The sequence below is a fragment of the Pleurodeles waltl genome, chromosome 11 (genome assembly GCF_031143425.1).
Source record: "Pleurodeles waltl isolate 20211129_DDA chromosome 11, aPleWal1.hap1.20221129, whole genome shotgun sequence".
Classification (NCBI taxonomy): domain Eukaryota; kingdom Metazoa; phylum Chordata; class Amphibia; order Caudata; family Salamandridae; genus Pleurodeles; species Pleurodeles waltl.
The window spans coordinates 232,313,366-232,332,270 of NC_090450.1; the positions used below are offsets into that span (position 1 = coordinate 232,313,366).

The 18,905-nt window shown below is 40.0% G+C and overlaps 1 protein-coding gene across 1 annotated transcript in view; it reads right to left on the reverse strand.

The window, feature by feature from the left end:
• The window catches only part of FARSB (phenylalanyl-tRNA synthetase subunit beta), a 326,792-nt gene that overhangs the window by 261,944 nt on the left and 45,943 nt on the right, over nt 1-18,905 (reverse strand). Inside the window, exon 5 of the mRNA XM_069213466.1 lies at nt 1,281-1,396. Coding sequence (XP_069069567.1) covers nt 1,281-1,396 — 116 coding nt within the window. The remainder of the gene's footprint in view (nt 1-1,280; nt 1,397-18,905) is intronic.

Sequence of the window (18,905 nt, forward strand, 5' to 3'; positions counted from 1 at the left end):
TTGGATATTTTATCACTGAAAGTGTTGGATCATCCTAGCACTAGAGAAACGTAAACACATTTTTGAATGGTTTGCAACCATACACAGTAAATACATAATTTAAAGAATATATAACAAATAAGGGCAAACAAGGAAATAACTATTTATAATTTGAGATGAAACTAATTATTTTGAGTAATTTGTGGAAGAATCAATTAAGATGGTGTTTACTACACTAATCTTTGCTTGGGGGCTCACACTATGAAAATTCACACAGTGCTTGATCACGCTCTATTGTTCAGAAAGCTACCAGTGTTTCTGACCTTGCCTCATGCACTGACAGCAGGAAACTATGGCACCGCTTTTGCAGAAAACGTATTTAATAACAGACTCTATTCTATCAGAGTAGAAGGCAAACAAACAAAGATTCGTAGGCAGGAGGGGAGTGGGATGAGGAGGGGTCCTTTTCTGCGAGTGAGGGTTAAGTGTTCCTGAGTTCTGGAAGCTGAATTGGGCAGGTCTGTATTATACACCTCTGTAGAGGATTCATTCTACTACATGCTTAGTGTGCTGTGTATTTTGCTTCTATTGTTGTTGTGCTATTCATATTGTATTGTGTAATGCATTTTGCCCAGCTGCATGTGTGCCTTCCCTGCTTGATGGCTGCAGACTGCTCTTCGTTTTGTTATTGTTATGGTTTTTTTGAATGGTCAATTAAGGTTTTACACAGTTTTAAAAAAAAAGGCAAACAAAACATCTGTCATTCCCATGTTTATAGTATACAGGTGTGTAATGGTCTAGCAGTCACAAATTTGCAGCATACTGATTTGTAACATTACTCACTCCTGCAACTACAGTTGTTTGGAAGGCACTCCAGGGAGTAGTTTTCATCAAAGTGCAATCATATATCCTACTTTCAAGTATTCTTGCGGCCCTCTCACCCACTTACGTACCTGCAAGGGCCTCCATTCTGGCCTGCAAGGGATGAGATCATTGTACACTTCTGTGGATAATTTCCATGAATGGAGGAGAAAATGTTTCACATATGGCATATGTTTGCCTATGGCCTACTCCTAAAACAGCAATGCAACAGTCTACAGCATAAACAAAATGCATAGCTGCTTTTAGGTTAAAGAAAATTATACCACAACCATCCTAATCATCAGTGCATGCATCTTCCATAGTAAAATTAAATGTTTCTCAGTAGTTCTACATGAAGATTATGGAAAAGCATGCCCTTCAACCTGCAATACAAAACATTATGAATGACTGCCAAACAGAGGAAATTGTACAAAGTGCACCTGCAGATGTTCTGGTGAAGTTTTTCTTGCAGCTCGATTAAACTCTCATACTTTTCCCTAGATAACTTTATGTCCCGGAGAACAGCAGCTACAGCATATGGACGAACCTTGGCTGTCTGCAAAAGAAAAAAAATGAGCGAAAAATAAGAACGTATTCAGCACTAGTCAATTCACAAGCAAGGGTGTATGCAGAAAAATAAACACAATATACATTTGCTTTAAAGATGTAATTCCTAATAACCAGATCAACATCATGAAGCAGAAGAGTGCTAAACGCTAGAGCAGGCAGATTTTCGCCCTGGCCAGTGCACTTACTATTAATATTTACCCTTTGGTAGCTCAAATCAATAGTGTAGTATTGAGTGAAAATCATATGATTGTTTTGTTGACTTTCAGGTCGGTGTTTGACAGAGTTAACTCTTCCTCTATGTGGAATAAGCACAGTTAACAAAAGCTTTGATGTGCCTGCTTGACAGCTTTTAACCTGGAGACTTGGCACTAGTTGTCATGAGTTGGACCTACAGGTAGACAGCCCCCTTTCCGATTTACTATGGGCTCAGGCATGAAGTGTACTAGGGCCGCAGGTATATTCTTTTTTTTTTCCAGTGACCTGTTGGCTGTCTCAGAAGCTGAAGCCTGTACTTCTAAAGATCTGGGCAAGCATGTCAATGTTTTTTGATATATTGGCAGTTAGGCAAGCATCAGAGAAGCTGCAGAGGCACCTAGTTGTGTTAATCATGGACAAATGCACTAGCAACTATGCAATGTGCTAGGTTATAATAATGTATTGATACAACCAATTTCTAAGTTCTTAGACAAATATTTTAACAACCATACAATTTTTGTGACGTTACGTCACTTTTAAAAAGGCTGTACGGGAGATCGCGCGCCGGAGCAGCTAAAATGACCGCTCAGTAACGACGCTCCTGAGCTGCCGAGGACGTTTTATTATCGGAGGGGGGCATTTTTGACGGCTGACTTGTTTTTTTTTCCAGAATTTTATGTGTGAACGTGCAGGGAGCAGTATGGTGAGTTTTTTATTTTTTTAAAACTCTGGTATTTTACAGAGTTTAATCTTTTCAACCTGCTGCTTCTTTTCTGACAAAAATGCGGCCGCCATTTTGGGAATATTATTTTTTCATTACTTAAAAATATTTTCTTTTTTATCTTTTGGCTATTTTAATTAATGTGGAGAGCTTAATACTTTTTTGACATTATTGGATGTCATCTTTGAAGTTGTTATAGACACTTTATTCTGGATTTTCTAATATAATTTTCAATATTTGTCCTCCGAGGTGACCTAATCGACGTTGCAGGAACAACAAATAAACTACTGTATTAAATATACACTGTGTTGCTGAAATGGAAGTTCCTCACATTTAAAAAATATCTGTATCCTCCGTTTCTAATTGTCGTAAAGACTCCGGGGGCCACAAAAGAGTTGAAAAAAGACCCATCCTCTCCAACTAAGTCTTCATTGCCTCTCACATTGGATGACATTATGGATGAGCTTAAGTTAATAAAGCCTTTTGTTTTGGAGACAAATATTGCGTTACAGCGAATTGAAGAGAAATGGTCACGTCTGGATTCTAGACTTTCTGAGGTGGAACAGAGGATCAGTGACATACAGGATACTACTACTAAGGTTGATAATCTGACTAAGGAAGTCATACTACTTAAAAAACTGAGAGAAGATTTGGAAGATCGTAAATCGGCGAAATAATCTTCGCATTTATGGCATTCCGGAAGGCTCCGAAGGCCAAGATTTTATAACATTCTTGCAAACTCCTATTCCAAAGATTGTTGGTCTACAGAATACTACCGCTCTCAACATTCAGAGAGCCCATCGTATTGGTCCCCCTTCTACATCAAAACCAAGAGGAATTATCGCCTTCTTTCTACAATACTCAGATTTAATGACTGTTTTAACTGCCGCCAAACAATGTAAACAAATATTGTGGTTGGGCAAAAAGATTTTCTTTAGCCAGGATGTGGCCACGGCGACAGCCAAACGAAGGAAGGAATTTCTCGATCTCCAACCAGCTTTTAGATCTATGAATGCTAGATTTGGGCTTATTCACCCTTTTTTCTTTAAGGTTACCTTCAAGGACAGAATATATATACATATACATATATATATATACATATACATATACATACACACACACTCACAAAGGGGAGGCAATGGAACTCAGCAAGACTTGATTGGTTAATGTGAAATTCTTATTTATTTCTTCTTTAAAGATATTGGATATCAAGAAAGCCTTTTTAAAATTTTGTCCAGCCCTTAAGACTGATGAAAATATTGGTAAACTATTGGATGATTATCCTGCTTTTACCTTTAGAAGGAGCCGGTCCTTGAAAAATATGTTAAGCCACAGTTTAATATCTAGTAAAGAGAAAGCCAAATCCATTCAAGGTTTTTACACTTGTGGTAAATGTAAAGCTTGTAAATATAGTTCCAATTGTAAAGAGGTGCATTTTGCGGGGACACTAAAATCTTTTATAATTAGAAAGCATGTTTCATGTTTATCGGATTACTGTATTTATGCTTTAAAATGCCCATGTAATAAATTCTACATTGGTAGCACAATACACATGGCAAAAAAAGATATTTTGGAACATACAAGAGCAATTAGAAACGAAGTTAAATCATATCCTGTGCGAGACATTTCAAGGAATATCATGACAAAAATGAAAATAAATTACAATTTATGGTCCTTGATTGGGTAATAATAAAAATGAGGGGTGGCAACAGGACTTTGGACTTAAGAAAATTAGAATCACGGTTGATTATTAAATGTAACACAATGGAACCTATAGGAATGAATAAGGATGAAGAATTATCTGCGCATTTATATTGACTGGTCGTGCAACAAATAATTTTCTTGGTAAAGTGTTTGTAATTTGTTTTGAAATTACTGTGTTAATCATTTTGAGCTATGATGTCAATAATGTTTCTCCATTCTTGTTTTCATTTTAGGCAGGAGGTTTGGCTGACCAAACAAAAAAAACGCAAAGGAGCTATTATATCTATAAAAAAAGGACTACTTGAATAGGTATAATTAGGAGGAAGACTTTATATATATATATACACGCACACACACACTCACAAAGGGGAGACAATGGAACTCAGCAAGACTTGATTGGTTAATGTGAAATACTTAAATTATTTATTTCTTCTTTAAAGATATTGAAACCGCTGAAATCTCAATTTGAGAAAATCCCCTTTCCGATTGTGTCTATATTCCTGTATATCTCAACATCATAGTGTTCTTTCCCTTGTTGGTAAGTCACTTCGTCAGTTGATCATATTGTAATGTATTTATTCTGTTTCATCGTCTCTCCTCCCTCTTGTTATACAATTATTGTAGCTCCTCAGGGTACTGTTGCCGATTGGCCTCTATTTTCTTTTCTTGCTCCTCCCTTTCTCCCATGCAAAATATTTTTGTTCTTTTATGACTGAAGCTTCTTGGCTTTTTGTCATCCTTTTTTTCCTTTTATCAATGGGGTGCTTTTGCTACCTATTTCTTTCTCTCTTGTATTTTCTCCTTCTCCTTCTAGCTTTCTTTCTTCTCTTATTATTATTTATACCTTACAATGCAAGGTCGGCATCAACAAGTAACCTCACTTAGATTTATGTTCATAATTTTCGCCTACACCTTCTTCTATGATTCACATGTTGTCTGTCTCTTAGGTTTCGATAAGGTTCTGTTGCCTAAACGTCTTCTATTATTTAATTGACCAGTCTTCGTATTATCTCATGGAATGTTAAGGGCTTACGTAATCCAGTTAAGAAACAAAGAGTGCTCCAACATCTCTCTAAATTGAATTGTCAAGTTGCTCTTGTACAAGAAACCCATTTTAAAGAGCAGGACTTTAAAAGTCTAAATAGAAACTGGGTTGGTCATGTTTTCTTTTCCTCTGCAGCTCATAATAAGAATGTGGTAATAATTTTGTTTCATAGATCTTTACAAATACAAGTTGTGGAGGAGATTAAAGATGTTATAGGTAGATGGATTTTACTGACAGTTAAAATGAATGGTATGCTGTTTTCCACTTGCAATGTTTATGGTCCAACGGGAGTAGAGCCTCAATTTTGGGTTAATTTTTCTTCTTTACTATTATCTTGCAACTCTGAAAATCTTGTGGTAGGAGGTGATTGCAATCAACCTATGGATCCTTTTGTAGTTCGTCGCCCTCAAACTCGTTATATCCCTAATAAAATGCAAAAAGCATTTAATCAAGCAGTCTCCTCCAGAGGTTTACGTGATATATGGAGAATTGCTCATCCAGATGTATTAGAATTCACGTTTTATTCTCCAGTGCATCACTCATATTCTAGAATAGATTATATATTTGCTACACAAAATGTTTTACAAACAATTTCATATGCTGACATTGGGCCTATTCTTCTATCAGATCATGCCCCAGTAATTATTGATATGAACCTTCCAGGAAATTCCTCCTTTTCTAATCGCTGGAGGTTTAATAACACTTTATTGCAAGATCATTTATTTATTGAACAATTTAAAATGTTTTCTAAAGAATTTTTTATTCACAATTTACCTTCGGACACATGAATTTTATATGGGATGCATTTAAAGCTACTGCTAGAGGCTTTATTATAGATTATGTTGCCACTAAAAAGAAAGAACAAATCTTAAGATTCCTCTCAATTGCTCACACAAAGTGTCTTGAGCATAAATATTTCTCCTCTAACAAACCAGATACCTTATCCAGGTTGATTTATGCTAAATTACAATACAATAAGCATTCTTTGGAAAGTGCATGTGGAACTCTACTCAAAATAAATTCCAAATTTTATGGGGGGAAAAATAAAGCGGGTAAACTATTGGCAAATTATTTAAAGATCAAAAAACAAAAGTCTAAAATTACTGTTATCACAGACACATTTGGAAACAGGCACACTAATGATTAAAAAATCCTGGAATGCTTTACTGACTATTATACCACATTATATACTCCCGAAAATACTCCTAATATGACTGAAGTAGATACCTTCTTCCAATCTATTCCTTTGAAACAAAGTAGATTTGTCACTATTAGACTCTGACCTATCTGAATCAGAAATCAAAAATGCCATTACAAAACTTCCTAAAGATAAGGGCCCTGGCCCTGATGGTTTTTCAATTGAATTTTATTCAACCTCTGCATCTATTTTAGTTCCAAAATTATTAACACTTATACAATATTTCATATCTCAAGATAAAGCAAAGGGCACTTTTTCTGAAGCTATATTGTGTTTGTTTCCTAAAAAGGATAAGGATTTATCCAAATGTGGTAATTATAGACCTATATCCCTTATTAATGTTGATTGTAAAATCTTTTCAAAAGTCCTAGCCTTACGGATTAACCATTTTATCCTAGACTTAATAGACATTCATTAGTCAGGTTTAGTTAAGGGGCGATACATATCGGATAATTCTAGAACTTTTCTCAATATTATCTATCTTGCTTTTAAGTCCAGGGACCCTATAGCGGCTATAACTCTAGATGCTGAAAATGCCTTTGATCGAGTTTGTTGGGATTTTATGTTTGGAGCATTAAAATGGCATGGTTTTAGTCCTCATATTATTAAACTTATTAGTATTTTATACTCCTCACCCTCTAAATCTATTTTAGTCAATGGTAAACAATCCCATTACTTCCCCCTGCCCAGAGGTACTAGACAAGATTGTCCTCTATCACCTCTTTTATTTATATTAGCCCTTGAGCCCCTTCTAGAGAAAATAGGTAGGTCATCTGATTTTTATGGTTTTAAGCATAAAGACACAGATTAAATTCACAGCATATGCTGACGATATTTATCTTTTCATCTCTAATCCTCAAAAGACTATTCCAGAATTTTTTAACTTACTACAAGAATACTCAAGTGTCTCAAGTTATAAGCTTAATGTAGACAAATCAGAGGTTTTGCCATTAAATGCTTATTGTCTACCCGACATGTTTAAAGATACTGGTTTTACGTGGAACTCTAAGCATATCAAATGCCTGGGCATATCCTATTCCAACGGTCTTAAAGACACTATTTACACTAATCTCAAAGAGATAGAGTCAAAAATTTTGAAGTTACTTGACAGATGGCATCCTCTTTATTTAACTTGGTGGGGAAGATTGGCCACAATTAAAATGATGTTGTTGCCCATTTTAAATTTTTATTTATCTATGATCCCAGTTAAACTTCCTTCTGTTTTTTTAAAAACTATAAATACATTATTTATGAAATTTCTATGGAACAAACGTAAATCTCGTATATCTTTAATCAAACTGCAGGAACCTAGAGATAATGGAGGTGTAAATTTTTCATAGCTTAGAAGATATCACTCTGCATTTGTTTTAAATCAAATATGGTGGTCCCTCTCTCCCACTTTTCATAACGGGACCTCTCTATGGAGTCAATTGGATCACTCACAAATTACACCATTTACATTTAGAGATGCAGTTCGGCTTTCAAAACCTCCTAAATCTCTTTTCTCTCTGATAATAACTCATTATATTTCTATTGCCAAGCCATTACTTCTTGCCTCTCACTCCTCATATGAGAACCTTAGGCAAACTCTTATATGGTACAATAATGATATTACATTTCATATTAGAACTTTAGTTTGGAAAGAGTGGATGCACAAAGGCATTATAACTTTAGATCATTTAATTTTAGATAATGCTGTACTTGAATTTCAAGATATTCAACAGACATTTCAGATCTCCTCGTATTACGCTGTGCAATACCAAACTCTCTTTGCTATCCTCTATAACTTGTTATCTCAATCTTTGGAGGCTCCCTCTTCTACACAGCCTATTTCCCAACCTCATAATTTTTCCTCACAACTTCCAGCATCTTTTATATACAGAACCCTTACACATACCAGTATTGTGAGATCAAAGTCTAAAATAGAATTAGCATGGGAGCAGGATTTCAATCAAAACATTCCTATATCTGCATGGAAACAAATATGGTCAAAACTCCATACAACATCCCATTCAGCATCTACACACCAAACATTTTTTTACTTTTATAATAGGTTCTACTATACTCCTGTAGATCTTTATAAATTTAAACTTACTACAGACAGCAAGTGTTGGTCGTGCTCTAAAGAAAATAGCCATTATATGCACATTTTTTGAGTGCCCTTCAGTTCCTACTTTTTGAGAACAAGTTTGGGATAAAGTCAATCAGATTTTGTCCATCAATGTACCTTCCAATATATTACATATTTTGTTTTGGGTAGTACATCATCTATTTGGCATCCCTAATCACTGCTTGGTAAATTGGCTGATTTACTCATTGCTAGTGCACTGCAAATTATAACTTCTAATTGGAAAGATACCACGAAAATATCTGTTGTAGCTTGGTGGAATCTGATTTGTTATAATCACAGAACGGATAGAGCAAATGCTAATACTACTCAACTGTTAATTAAAAGGGACAAGCTTTGGCTTCCTCTCACCTCTTTTTCTTTCGCAACACAAGACCTCTCATACTACTGTTAACACTTAATGGTTGCTTTATTGTGAATATGTGATATTTAATTTGCATTTTTTACATTTTTATTTTATTTCCCTTCCCTCTTCTCTTTCTTTCTTTACTAAAACATAACAAAAAATGCTTTTATTCTATCGTACAATATTCTATTCCGGTTGTGTATCCAAATTATTTTTATAGGTACAATTATCTTTATGATTTTTTTAGTTACAATAAATGTATCCTATTGTACTAGTGTATGACATAATACACTGCACCTTCTGTGTAATATAGAGCACTAAGTCCTGCTCTCACATATTGCAATAGCACCACTCATTCTTGTTGGACATGCCACAGGTCTAGCTCTTTTATAATGTAAATAGTGGTTAAATAATCATGAGAAAATACTTTGGAAGGTTCTGACTACCATAACATCAGTCATTCAATAGAGAAATAGTTTTACAGAAAATATGCAAAAATGAACTGTTATTGAGTCATTTCTTTTTAGGGTCGAGCCTGCGTTGCATGCGCTTGCACATGCGTTTCGCTTGCGAGACGCTTTAGGAGTTAGAAAAGGGCTCAGAGCCCCATCCATGTCATGTCAGTGGGCTTTCATTGGTTCGTGGGCTTGCCTGTTAAAATCTGCTTGCGTTCATTAGTGGAAGGCATGCATACGTCATGCCTTTTCCGGTGGTTAGCCCTAATCGTGCGCTGCGACCAAGTACTGAAAACATTCGCGGTTTTCCGTCCAGTTTGTGGACTACTTGATATCTTTGTTCGCAGCGCGATTTCGCTTGGCAGAAGTTGAGTGCTTTCCATGACATCGAGCCTGTTACATAGTTAATTGTACTTTTGCTGGTTGGTTACGTAGATAATTGCACTTTTACCGATAGGTTTCACTATGAGTGAACTGTAGCAGCGCGATCGCACTCTTTTTATTTCCCATTTATGGGGCAAGGAAAATCCGGTTGGGCGTTTACAACTGCTAATGGCTGTAACTCTGAGAAATGCGAGACCTGTTGCATTGCAAATGCTTGTTTATTATATGGGTCTGCATGGCAAGGAACACTAGGCATAAAAGTGATGGCTGTGGGTTTCCTTTGCCATGTTATTACAATATTTAAAGGCCCTTGTATAACACCAATGTTATAAGTTTTCAAACAGTGGTCCATGTGGCCTTAAATGCTCATCTACCTTGGTGTTGAAAGGCCTGTCAAATTATAAAAGTGTTGAAGCAAGTTGTTTAATAGGAGCATTTCATAGAAATCTGAGACACCATAGGCAATTTTTAAGTCTGGCATTTGGTATGCCGTATCAAACCCCTCATAGTGTTCTTTGATACAAAGTAAAACCAGTGTGGAAATATCCTCATATCGAACCTTTGTAGCCGATCCCAATTTGTGTTGTTATCTTCTGTTGATGTGCTTAGGTTTGCTGTTGAGAGTGCAGTGGTTATAGCAATGAAATAAAGATACTTTATATCATTCTATAATGAAATGTCCTAGGTATTGTTTTGATTGTGAAAAGTATGTACAAACACTTTGTGATAAATATAGACCATTTAGGGATGCTAATGTGTTTAATAAATTTTAAATTGGCATACCTGGTGAGAAGAATCCCCACTGCCCGTTGCTAGAGAGACCAGTTAAGTAAATTACAAATTATATTGTAAATTTTAAGGGTATTACATTTCCTAATAAACTATGTATAATTATTTCACTGATAAATAATGTTGCTGTGCTTTAACACAGTGGTTCTTAAACTGTGGTCTGGAGACAGCATTGGATCCTCAAAGTCTACTCTAGGGGTCAACAACTGCTTATAAAATAAAATAATATTCAAAACTGATAAAGTGTATATAAATTAAGAAGCAAAACATACAATTGGAAGTTTTAAAACGGTCGGTAAATGTTAAGGAATTTGAAATGGGAGGCTACAAATTTAGTATCCTCAGATTAATAGATGGGAGTAGTTTAAGAGCATCAAACAGAAAACAGAATGTGCAATGAGTGGCCTCAATAGCATTTAGAAATGCTTCAACATTCCTATTAAAAGTGTGTTTTATATTTGCTTGTGAATTAAAGTACTTCACCATTTCTGTATTTTTGTTTTTGTACAAACGCTTGTTTGTGTATTATTCTGCAGTTCCAATCATCAAAAATGCGCAGGCAAGGTCTCCGGCTTCCAGTACGGACACTGTCTAACACACGAAAATAGCATTTTTTTTTTCTTCAGAAAATCGTACATTTGGATAATGGACTTAAAAATGATTGATTCATACAAGGTAGAAAATTAGGGCCAAAGATTCCATGAAATTCAAGAAATAAAACATGCCCAGAACTGTGATGGCAACACATTCAGATATTGGCTAGAACAGTTTTGAAAATTATTAGGGTTTGAAAGACTGGCAAGCTAAGGTTGCTGCAATGAGATGTGGAGTCAGGCAATTGCATAAGATTAGGAAATGGGCATCTTCTCCATTCCAGCACCGATCTCATTCCTAAACCAACTTGTGCTGACTGCCATTTCCCCAGGCATGACCTTTCACTCACGCTTGTCAGTCCCTATCGGAGAGTGTGCTGCTTCCAAAGAGCTCTGTCCGCCCGGGCCAAAAGCACGCACCCAAAGACACCATCCACGGCCCGCACTTCGCCAGTAAGTAGCTTGGGGGCTCACAAAGCGGTTACAGCAGCGTTCACTGGGCGTGGTGCGGCTCTCTGCCGGCAGGCGCTCCGACCGGCCACTAACCAGCTGCCATGTTCCAAAGGAATTCAAAGTAACATGGAACAGAGACAGTTGAAGTGAGTAGCCACATTGCCCTGTTGATGGAGGAGGAGGATGATGATGATGATGATCAGAAACTAGGCAGGAGCTTGGTGCCAGAGCAGAATTTAGACTTCCCAACCCTAGCAACATTAGACATGTATTGCATATGGAGACAAACCATGCCGAGGGATATACTCTAAAGTCATAAAGCAAATGAGAGCCTCGACCAGAGTATCCAAGCCTCTGCCAAAGAATCGGTTAGTTAAGGCTCCGAACTCTAAAATCCCCTCGGCGAAAGCAACAGGAAAATCTGAAAAAAAGGGCGCTTTAGTTAAGAGTTCACATAGAATTACCCCCTCTTTGAATACTTATCATAAAATTCGGACTAAGGGGAGTGGCTGCTGTAGGGAGGATAAAGTGAAGCAGAAGGAGGTAAAAGAGCACTGGCATAGAACAACCACAGAGGAGGCGTCTAGTTCTGTAGATCCCCCTGTGATCACAATGCTAGCATATAATAAATTTGCAAGTCTGGTGGTGGAAACTGCTGAACTATCTGAGAAGGGGGCTCTTATGGGAGAGGGTCAAAAGCTGACTGATTCCCCAAAGAGTGGAAATACACATGTACAGAATGGCGGACTTACTGGATGGGATATAGTAAAGCAGACTCCTACCCTGTTGTCCCAAGAGATTAAGGAACGCTTCGCAACATCAGAAGTTAATCAGAAGGGGATTCAGGCTACCTGCTCCAGTCTAGAAGCCAAAATAGAGAATTTGTCTCAGTGTACTCAAGATCTGGAAGAGGGACTCCAAAACCTTCAAAGTGAGGTGCTGGGAATGCCCGCGAAGTAAACCTCCTAAAGTTCAGGCTGGAAAGAGTAGAAAACAACACCACAAGGAACAATGTCAAGATTTTAGGGGTGAAAGAAGGGATGGAAGGAGCAGATATTAAAGTTTTTGTGATAAATCTGCTGAGAAACTCCTTCCCGCAAGACAGTTCAATGGATAATTTAGAGGTAGAAATCCAGCAAGTGCACACGGATCCTTTTAAACAATATCCCGGGTGGAAAACCCAGGGAAGATAATGGTGAACTTTCTCTCGTACTCTGTGAAAGAAAAAAATGATGGGGTTACCTCTGAAATCAGGTTTGCTACAAGCGCTAGGGGAGACTTTCAGGATCAGATCTGATATTTCAAAAGAGAAAGCTGACAGACAGTGGGAGTTGGGGAAAAGACCTGAGGGGGATGAAGAAGCTCCGTACTACAGCACAATTAAGGTTTCCAGCTACAATGAATGTCATGTGGCAAAATAAGATGCATAACTTCTCTGACCAAGCAGATTTGGATGAATTCATTGCACAGATAAAGAAAGGGGGGCGGGGGGGGGGGGGGGGAGGACAAAGGCGGAAATTAAAATGTGAAGATGTGGTGTAGGTTCACTTAGGGCTGGGTGAAATAGACACTAAGAATGCCAAACAATACAGTAGGGAGGGTTCCCAAGGGGGGGGGGGACACTTGAGGTGGGGAGCAGTGGGGAAAAAATAATAAACATTTTGCCCTCATTTTTAGTCAGATGATTAGTAGCCAATTTGAAATATCAACTAGAAATAAAAGCTCTGGATATGATAGGAATTGGAACTGCAAAAATGGGCCCGGCTGATAGAACGGAGGCAAAAGCCTAGGCAGTGCTATGCTGGAATGTAAATAGGCTCGCGTAGCTAAAAGACGACGATTAGTCTTACAATACTTAAAAGACAGCAGTGCCCAGGTCTTTATGCTACAAGAGACACATATTTTAAGACAGGAATACAAGGATTTTTTCTCGAAGCAAGGATAGGTGGAGATCATAACAGCAACGGATCAAGCACAGTGTGCTAAAGGAATTGCCCTGGTTTCAAGAGCAAAATCAAGGGTGAGCCTTGTGAGGTATAAGGCAGATAAAGGAGGGCGATGGTTAATTGCAGAGATAAAGGTTTTTGGCAATTTAAATACATTAGTAAGCTACTAAGGCCATAACATTGATGACGTAACCTCATTATCTCAGCTCTTTACAAATCTCCTCCCTTTTAAAGCTCCTATTATTTTAGGAGGGGACTGTAACTTCCTATTGGATAACACTCTTGATAGGTCATCACAGAGGGTCCAAATTAGTGCCCCAAAGATGAGGACCTACTTGATGGATATGATAGAAAATTCTGAAAGGTAATTGCAGGGAATATACTTTTCATAACAAAAAAAGGCCATTATTCTAAGACTAGATTACTTTTTTATGGAAAGGAAGAATATTGAGTTAGATCATTCACCCATCCACTTGCAGATCTTGCAGATTTGCTACTAAAAATCAAGCAGAAGAACGTCTGGGAAGAGAAGAGATGTACAATGGATAGACGGGTGTTAGTTCAACTAGAGTTAGTGAACAAGAAGCAGCAACAATCCTTTTTTTTTTTTTAATATGTTTTTATTTTGTATAACACAACAAATGAACATAGAGAAGAAATACAGGTGGTCGTAGTACAATGCAATTGTAGACTCATTCTGCTCATCCCCTGGCAGTCGAGTGTTACCGAGTAGAAGTGCCCACAGGTGGCCCCGCGCGCCCGAGCAGGCATGGGTATGTGCTAGGTCGGTGGGGCAAAGCCAGGGGAGCGCGTTAGTCTGGAAAGCTTTAATAGGTTAAGAGTCTACGATTAGGGGGGTGTATAGGAGGGCCAAGATCAAGGGGGTCGGGGGGGGGTCAAGCGAGCGCGAGCCATTGGCGGCGGGGGAAAAAACACACAGAGGAGTGCAGAGATAGTAGAACCCGGGTCTACACCCCCTCCCCTACCGGCGACCCCCTGGGGGGGGGGGGGGGGTGTTTTACCGCGTCACCTGGCGCGCCAGCCATATGCAATCAGAGTTCCCTATGTGGGAGCGATCCCCCGGAGGTCAAGGGGGCGGGGGGACACTCGGCAAGGCAAGTGCAGTTGTGAGGCTAGGTCTCATTTGGAGGCAGTCAAGCCCAGCTGTTACCCTGCCAACACTCTCATCCCGTCCCCCTAGCGCGTCTTTTTTTTTTGTGGTTATTCTTTGATGATGTTGTGCTAGGCTTTGCCGAGGTTATGCCTAAACCATCACATGTAATTATGTGGTCTAGTGTGTGTTGAGGTGTGTCATTATAGTGTGTAAGTAAGTATTTGATGATATTAACGGGTCTATCTGTTCTTAATCTCGGGGGTTATCTTTTAGTGAGATATTCATGGTGGGCATTCGTCGTCTTAGTTTTCTATTTTTGTGACAAAGGAATTCCATGTGTTTAAGCCCTTGACCGGGATCCCCTTGGCCAACAGGAGCTGCAACGTCCGTGCCTCGGCTTTGGCCCAGCACAGCAGTTCTGCACGCCACATATCGATCCCAGGGGCGGCCTGTGCTTTCCAATGCATGGCTATATGGCGCCTTTACATCACCAGCGCCAAGGCTATGCATCCTAATGAGTACTTCCGGTTTTTAGGGCAGGGGCCTATACCCAACAGGCACAATTCAGGTGTGAGAGGGAGCATGATGGCCGTCCATTCTGTCAACTGAGTTATAATGTCGTTCCATACTGTACGGACTGGGAGGCAGTCCCAGGTCATGTGAAAAAAATTGGCATCGGGAGTAGCGCATCTGGTGCAAGCCTGGGGCGATTGAGGAAACATGCGGTGAGAGGTATGTTTGGTGTATATAGTTAAACTGGGTATATCGAAAACGTGGGTTGCGTGATACTTCTTTTACCATATTCATAGCCTGGGTCCATGCGCGCTGTGATAGGGGTTCTGACAGTACGCTGTCCCATCTGTTTTTTGCTTGTTCTTGTCTGTGTTCTAGGTGGGAGGCGAGGATTGTGTAAGTTCTGGATACATTTAGTGGGGCGGTTAGGCTGCTTAGTATGTCGTGGAGCGTAGGAGAGATGTTAGGTTCTAAGTTGCCGGAATTCCAGCAGGAGTGTAACACTTGTTGCACTGCTACGAATGTTATGAAGCCACCTTGCCCCAAGTTATATTTGTCGGAGAGAGCATTGAAGGTTAGGAGGTGGCCTTCACTGTATAGATTCCCGATTGAAAAGAAATTACACAAACTAAGACGAGACACAAACGACGATGCTAAGGGTAGGGTCTTTACATATGCCCGTAAATTTGATAACCTCAGCAGTGATAGACCAGATAACAGGGCCACCGCAGTGGTTCCAGCGGGTATGTCTAATGCCACCACCAGCGACACTGACCTATCCGGTTGCTCTAGTTTCACAAGTGATGATACCAACAGTCTTCCACTACAACATGCAACCACTTCCAGCAATAAATCTACTTTTTTGTTGGAAATGGAAAGATTTTGCAGAGGACAAAAACACAACAAAATGCCTCCAACTACAAAAACAAGAGAACCAGAAGGGGCCAGAGAAAGAGTGCCCGAACCAGTAACAAACACAACCAGGGTCACTACAAGATCGGTAGCCCGCAATCTGAAGACCTAGACATGGACTCTACTCACAATGAAGATCTTTGTATCATGAATCTGTCTGACACTACACTTGACAGTGACCAATTGAGTGTTCTCAAAAAGGGTCTAGGCTTTGTACCCATGTCTTTCCCTGACTTCACACAAATTCACATTGATCTTTTCAAATTTGTGCGCAAGTGTAAACTTTTGAAACATTTTGACTTTAGGCACTCATACATTGTAGGCAATGAGGAGAATTTTACGTCTTTTGATCTCTCCATTGGCAATCTCAAAGACATACAGACTCTCCTTTCTTTAGAGGATAGTAGTCATAATGACACAGTACCTACTTGCGAAGACATTTTGGCTGATCTGGGCATGACTCACTCGGCAACTTGCGACAGCGGTCTCAGACCTCCTTCCAAATTCACACCAATATTACCACCAGACAATTCAATTGATGTTTTTCAAAAGCTAGTAACCAAGGAACTTTATCACTTGGAAGACCAGTACACACTTGGACGGAAAACTCTTACACACAACTTGAGCCTACAGGAGCACAGGGCCCTACACACCCTGCAACTAAATGAGGACTTAGGGGGTCATTCTGACTTCGGCGGGCGGCGGAGGCCGCCCGCCAAAGTTCCCCCGACAGAATACTGCAGCGCAGTCAAAAGGCCGCCGCGGTAATTCTGAGTTTCCCGCTGGGCCGGCGGGTGACCGCCAGAAGGCCGCCCGCCCGTCCCAGCGGGAAACCCCCTTCCACGAGGATGCCGGCTCCGAATGGAGCCGGCGGAGTGGAAAGGGTGCGACGGGTGCAGTTGCACCCGTCGCGATTTTCAGTGTCTGCTACGCAGACACTGAAAATCTTTGATGGGCCCTGTTAGGGGGCCCCTGCAGTGCCCATGCCATTGGCATGGGCACTGCAGGGGCCCCCAGGGGCCCCACGACACCCGTTCCCGCCAGCAAGGTTCTGGCAGTCAAAACCGCCAGAACCAGGCTGGCGGGAAGGGGGTCGGAATCCCCATGGCGGCGCTGCCTGCAGCGCCGCCATGGAGGATTCCTTCCTTTTTCTGACCACGGGTTTACCGCCGCGGTCAGAATTGGCCTGGATGCACCGCCAGCCTGTTGGCGGTGCATCCGCGGTCCCCGGCCCTGGCGGTCTATGACCGCCAGGGTCGGAATGACCCCCTTAGTATTGAAAGAGGCCGATAAAGGCGGTAATATCGTCATCATGAATCGGCCAGACTACATCAGAGAAATTGATAGACAACTTGAAGACCCATATGCCTATTGTAAACTACAGGGCAACCCTATTGGGGTGATGACTACGGTTATTGAGACAAAGCTCTGTTCCTGGAGAGATAAAGGTCTACTAACGGACCTAGAATACAAATATCTATATAATCCCATGGCCATTTTCCATGTATATATACTCTCCCCAAGGTACACAAACAGGCTGCCTTTCCTCCTAGCAGACCCATCATTTCTGGTATCAATTCTCCTACAGAAAAACTTTCTGAATGCATTGACTTTTACTTACAACCCTTCCTGTGTAACTTACCCTCATACATCAGGGACACCGCCCATCTCCTTAGCCTCATTGCTGATTTTGAATGGACCAGTGGCCACACCCTTGCAACATTAGATGTCACCTCCTTATACACTTGTATACCTAAAGACAAGGGCATGATTGCCATACAGTATTTTTTGGACAAGAGGGATGCCGGTCTCTTACAACACTCATATATGTTAATGGATTTAATTGAGCTTGTTATGGACAACAATGTCTTCTTACATGAGGGGGCCTGGTATAGACAAAAACAGGGTGTCGCCATGGGAGCCAAATTTTCACCATCTTTTGCAAATCTTTACATGGGACACTACGAACACCATCATTTATGGAGCAGCGGCCCGCCGGAACTTACGCAACACATCATTTACTGGGGCCGCTACATCGATGATGTTCTTCTTTTTTGGTCAGGTGACTCTAACACTTTAGACACATTCCTTCAGTACCTAAACAACAACTGCTACAACATACATTTCACCAGTCATTCCAGTACTAGCTGTGTGGATTTCCTGGACCTAACACTGTACATCAAAGACACTCATATTTTCTCAAAACTATATAGGAAACCCACGGCCTCTAACTCGCTCCTCCATGCCAGTAGCTCACATCCACACTCACAAATCAGAGCCATCCGTATGGGGAGGCCACCAGAGTTAGACGAAACTGTCAGGATGACCACGAATTCAGGACACAATTGAAAATTTGGGAACACCGCTTTGCCAAGCGTGGATATCCTAATAAATTACTTAGGGACACACATGATCGAATCATGAAAGTTAACAGAACAACGTTACTTTCCAAAAAAACACCCAGACAGGTAGGCACAAGAAAGCCACCATCTTTCATAACTACCTATAGCTGCGCAAGTGCTGACATTTTCAAATTTCTAAGAAAACATTGGAATATCTTAACATTTGATGAGACCCTGAAGAAGGGTCTCCGGAAACAACCAGATATGACTTGCCGTAGGGGACGCACCTTGAGGGACCAACTATGCCATAGTTTTCTGCCTACTGTCATGAAAGGCAATTGGCTTCCCTCACCACCCCTGGGTTTTTATAAATGCGGACACTGTAATGTATGTGATTATGTACAGGACAAAACTAAAAAGTTTATGCATAACACGGATGTCACACACACCATTAAACAGTTCATGAACTGCAACACTAAATACATCGTATATTGTATTGTCTGCACCTCTAAGAAGATATACATTGGAAGCACCATCAGACCATTCAAGGAAAGATTACAGGAGCACATCAGGGCAATCAGGAACAATAACACTGATTACCCTTTTGCAGTTCATTTTAATAAGGAACACCCATTACAAGAGAGGCTTAATGTACAT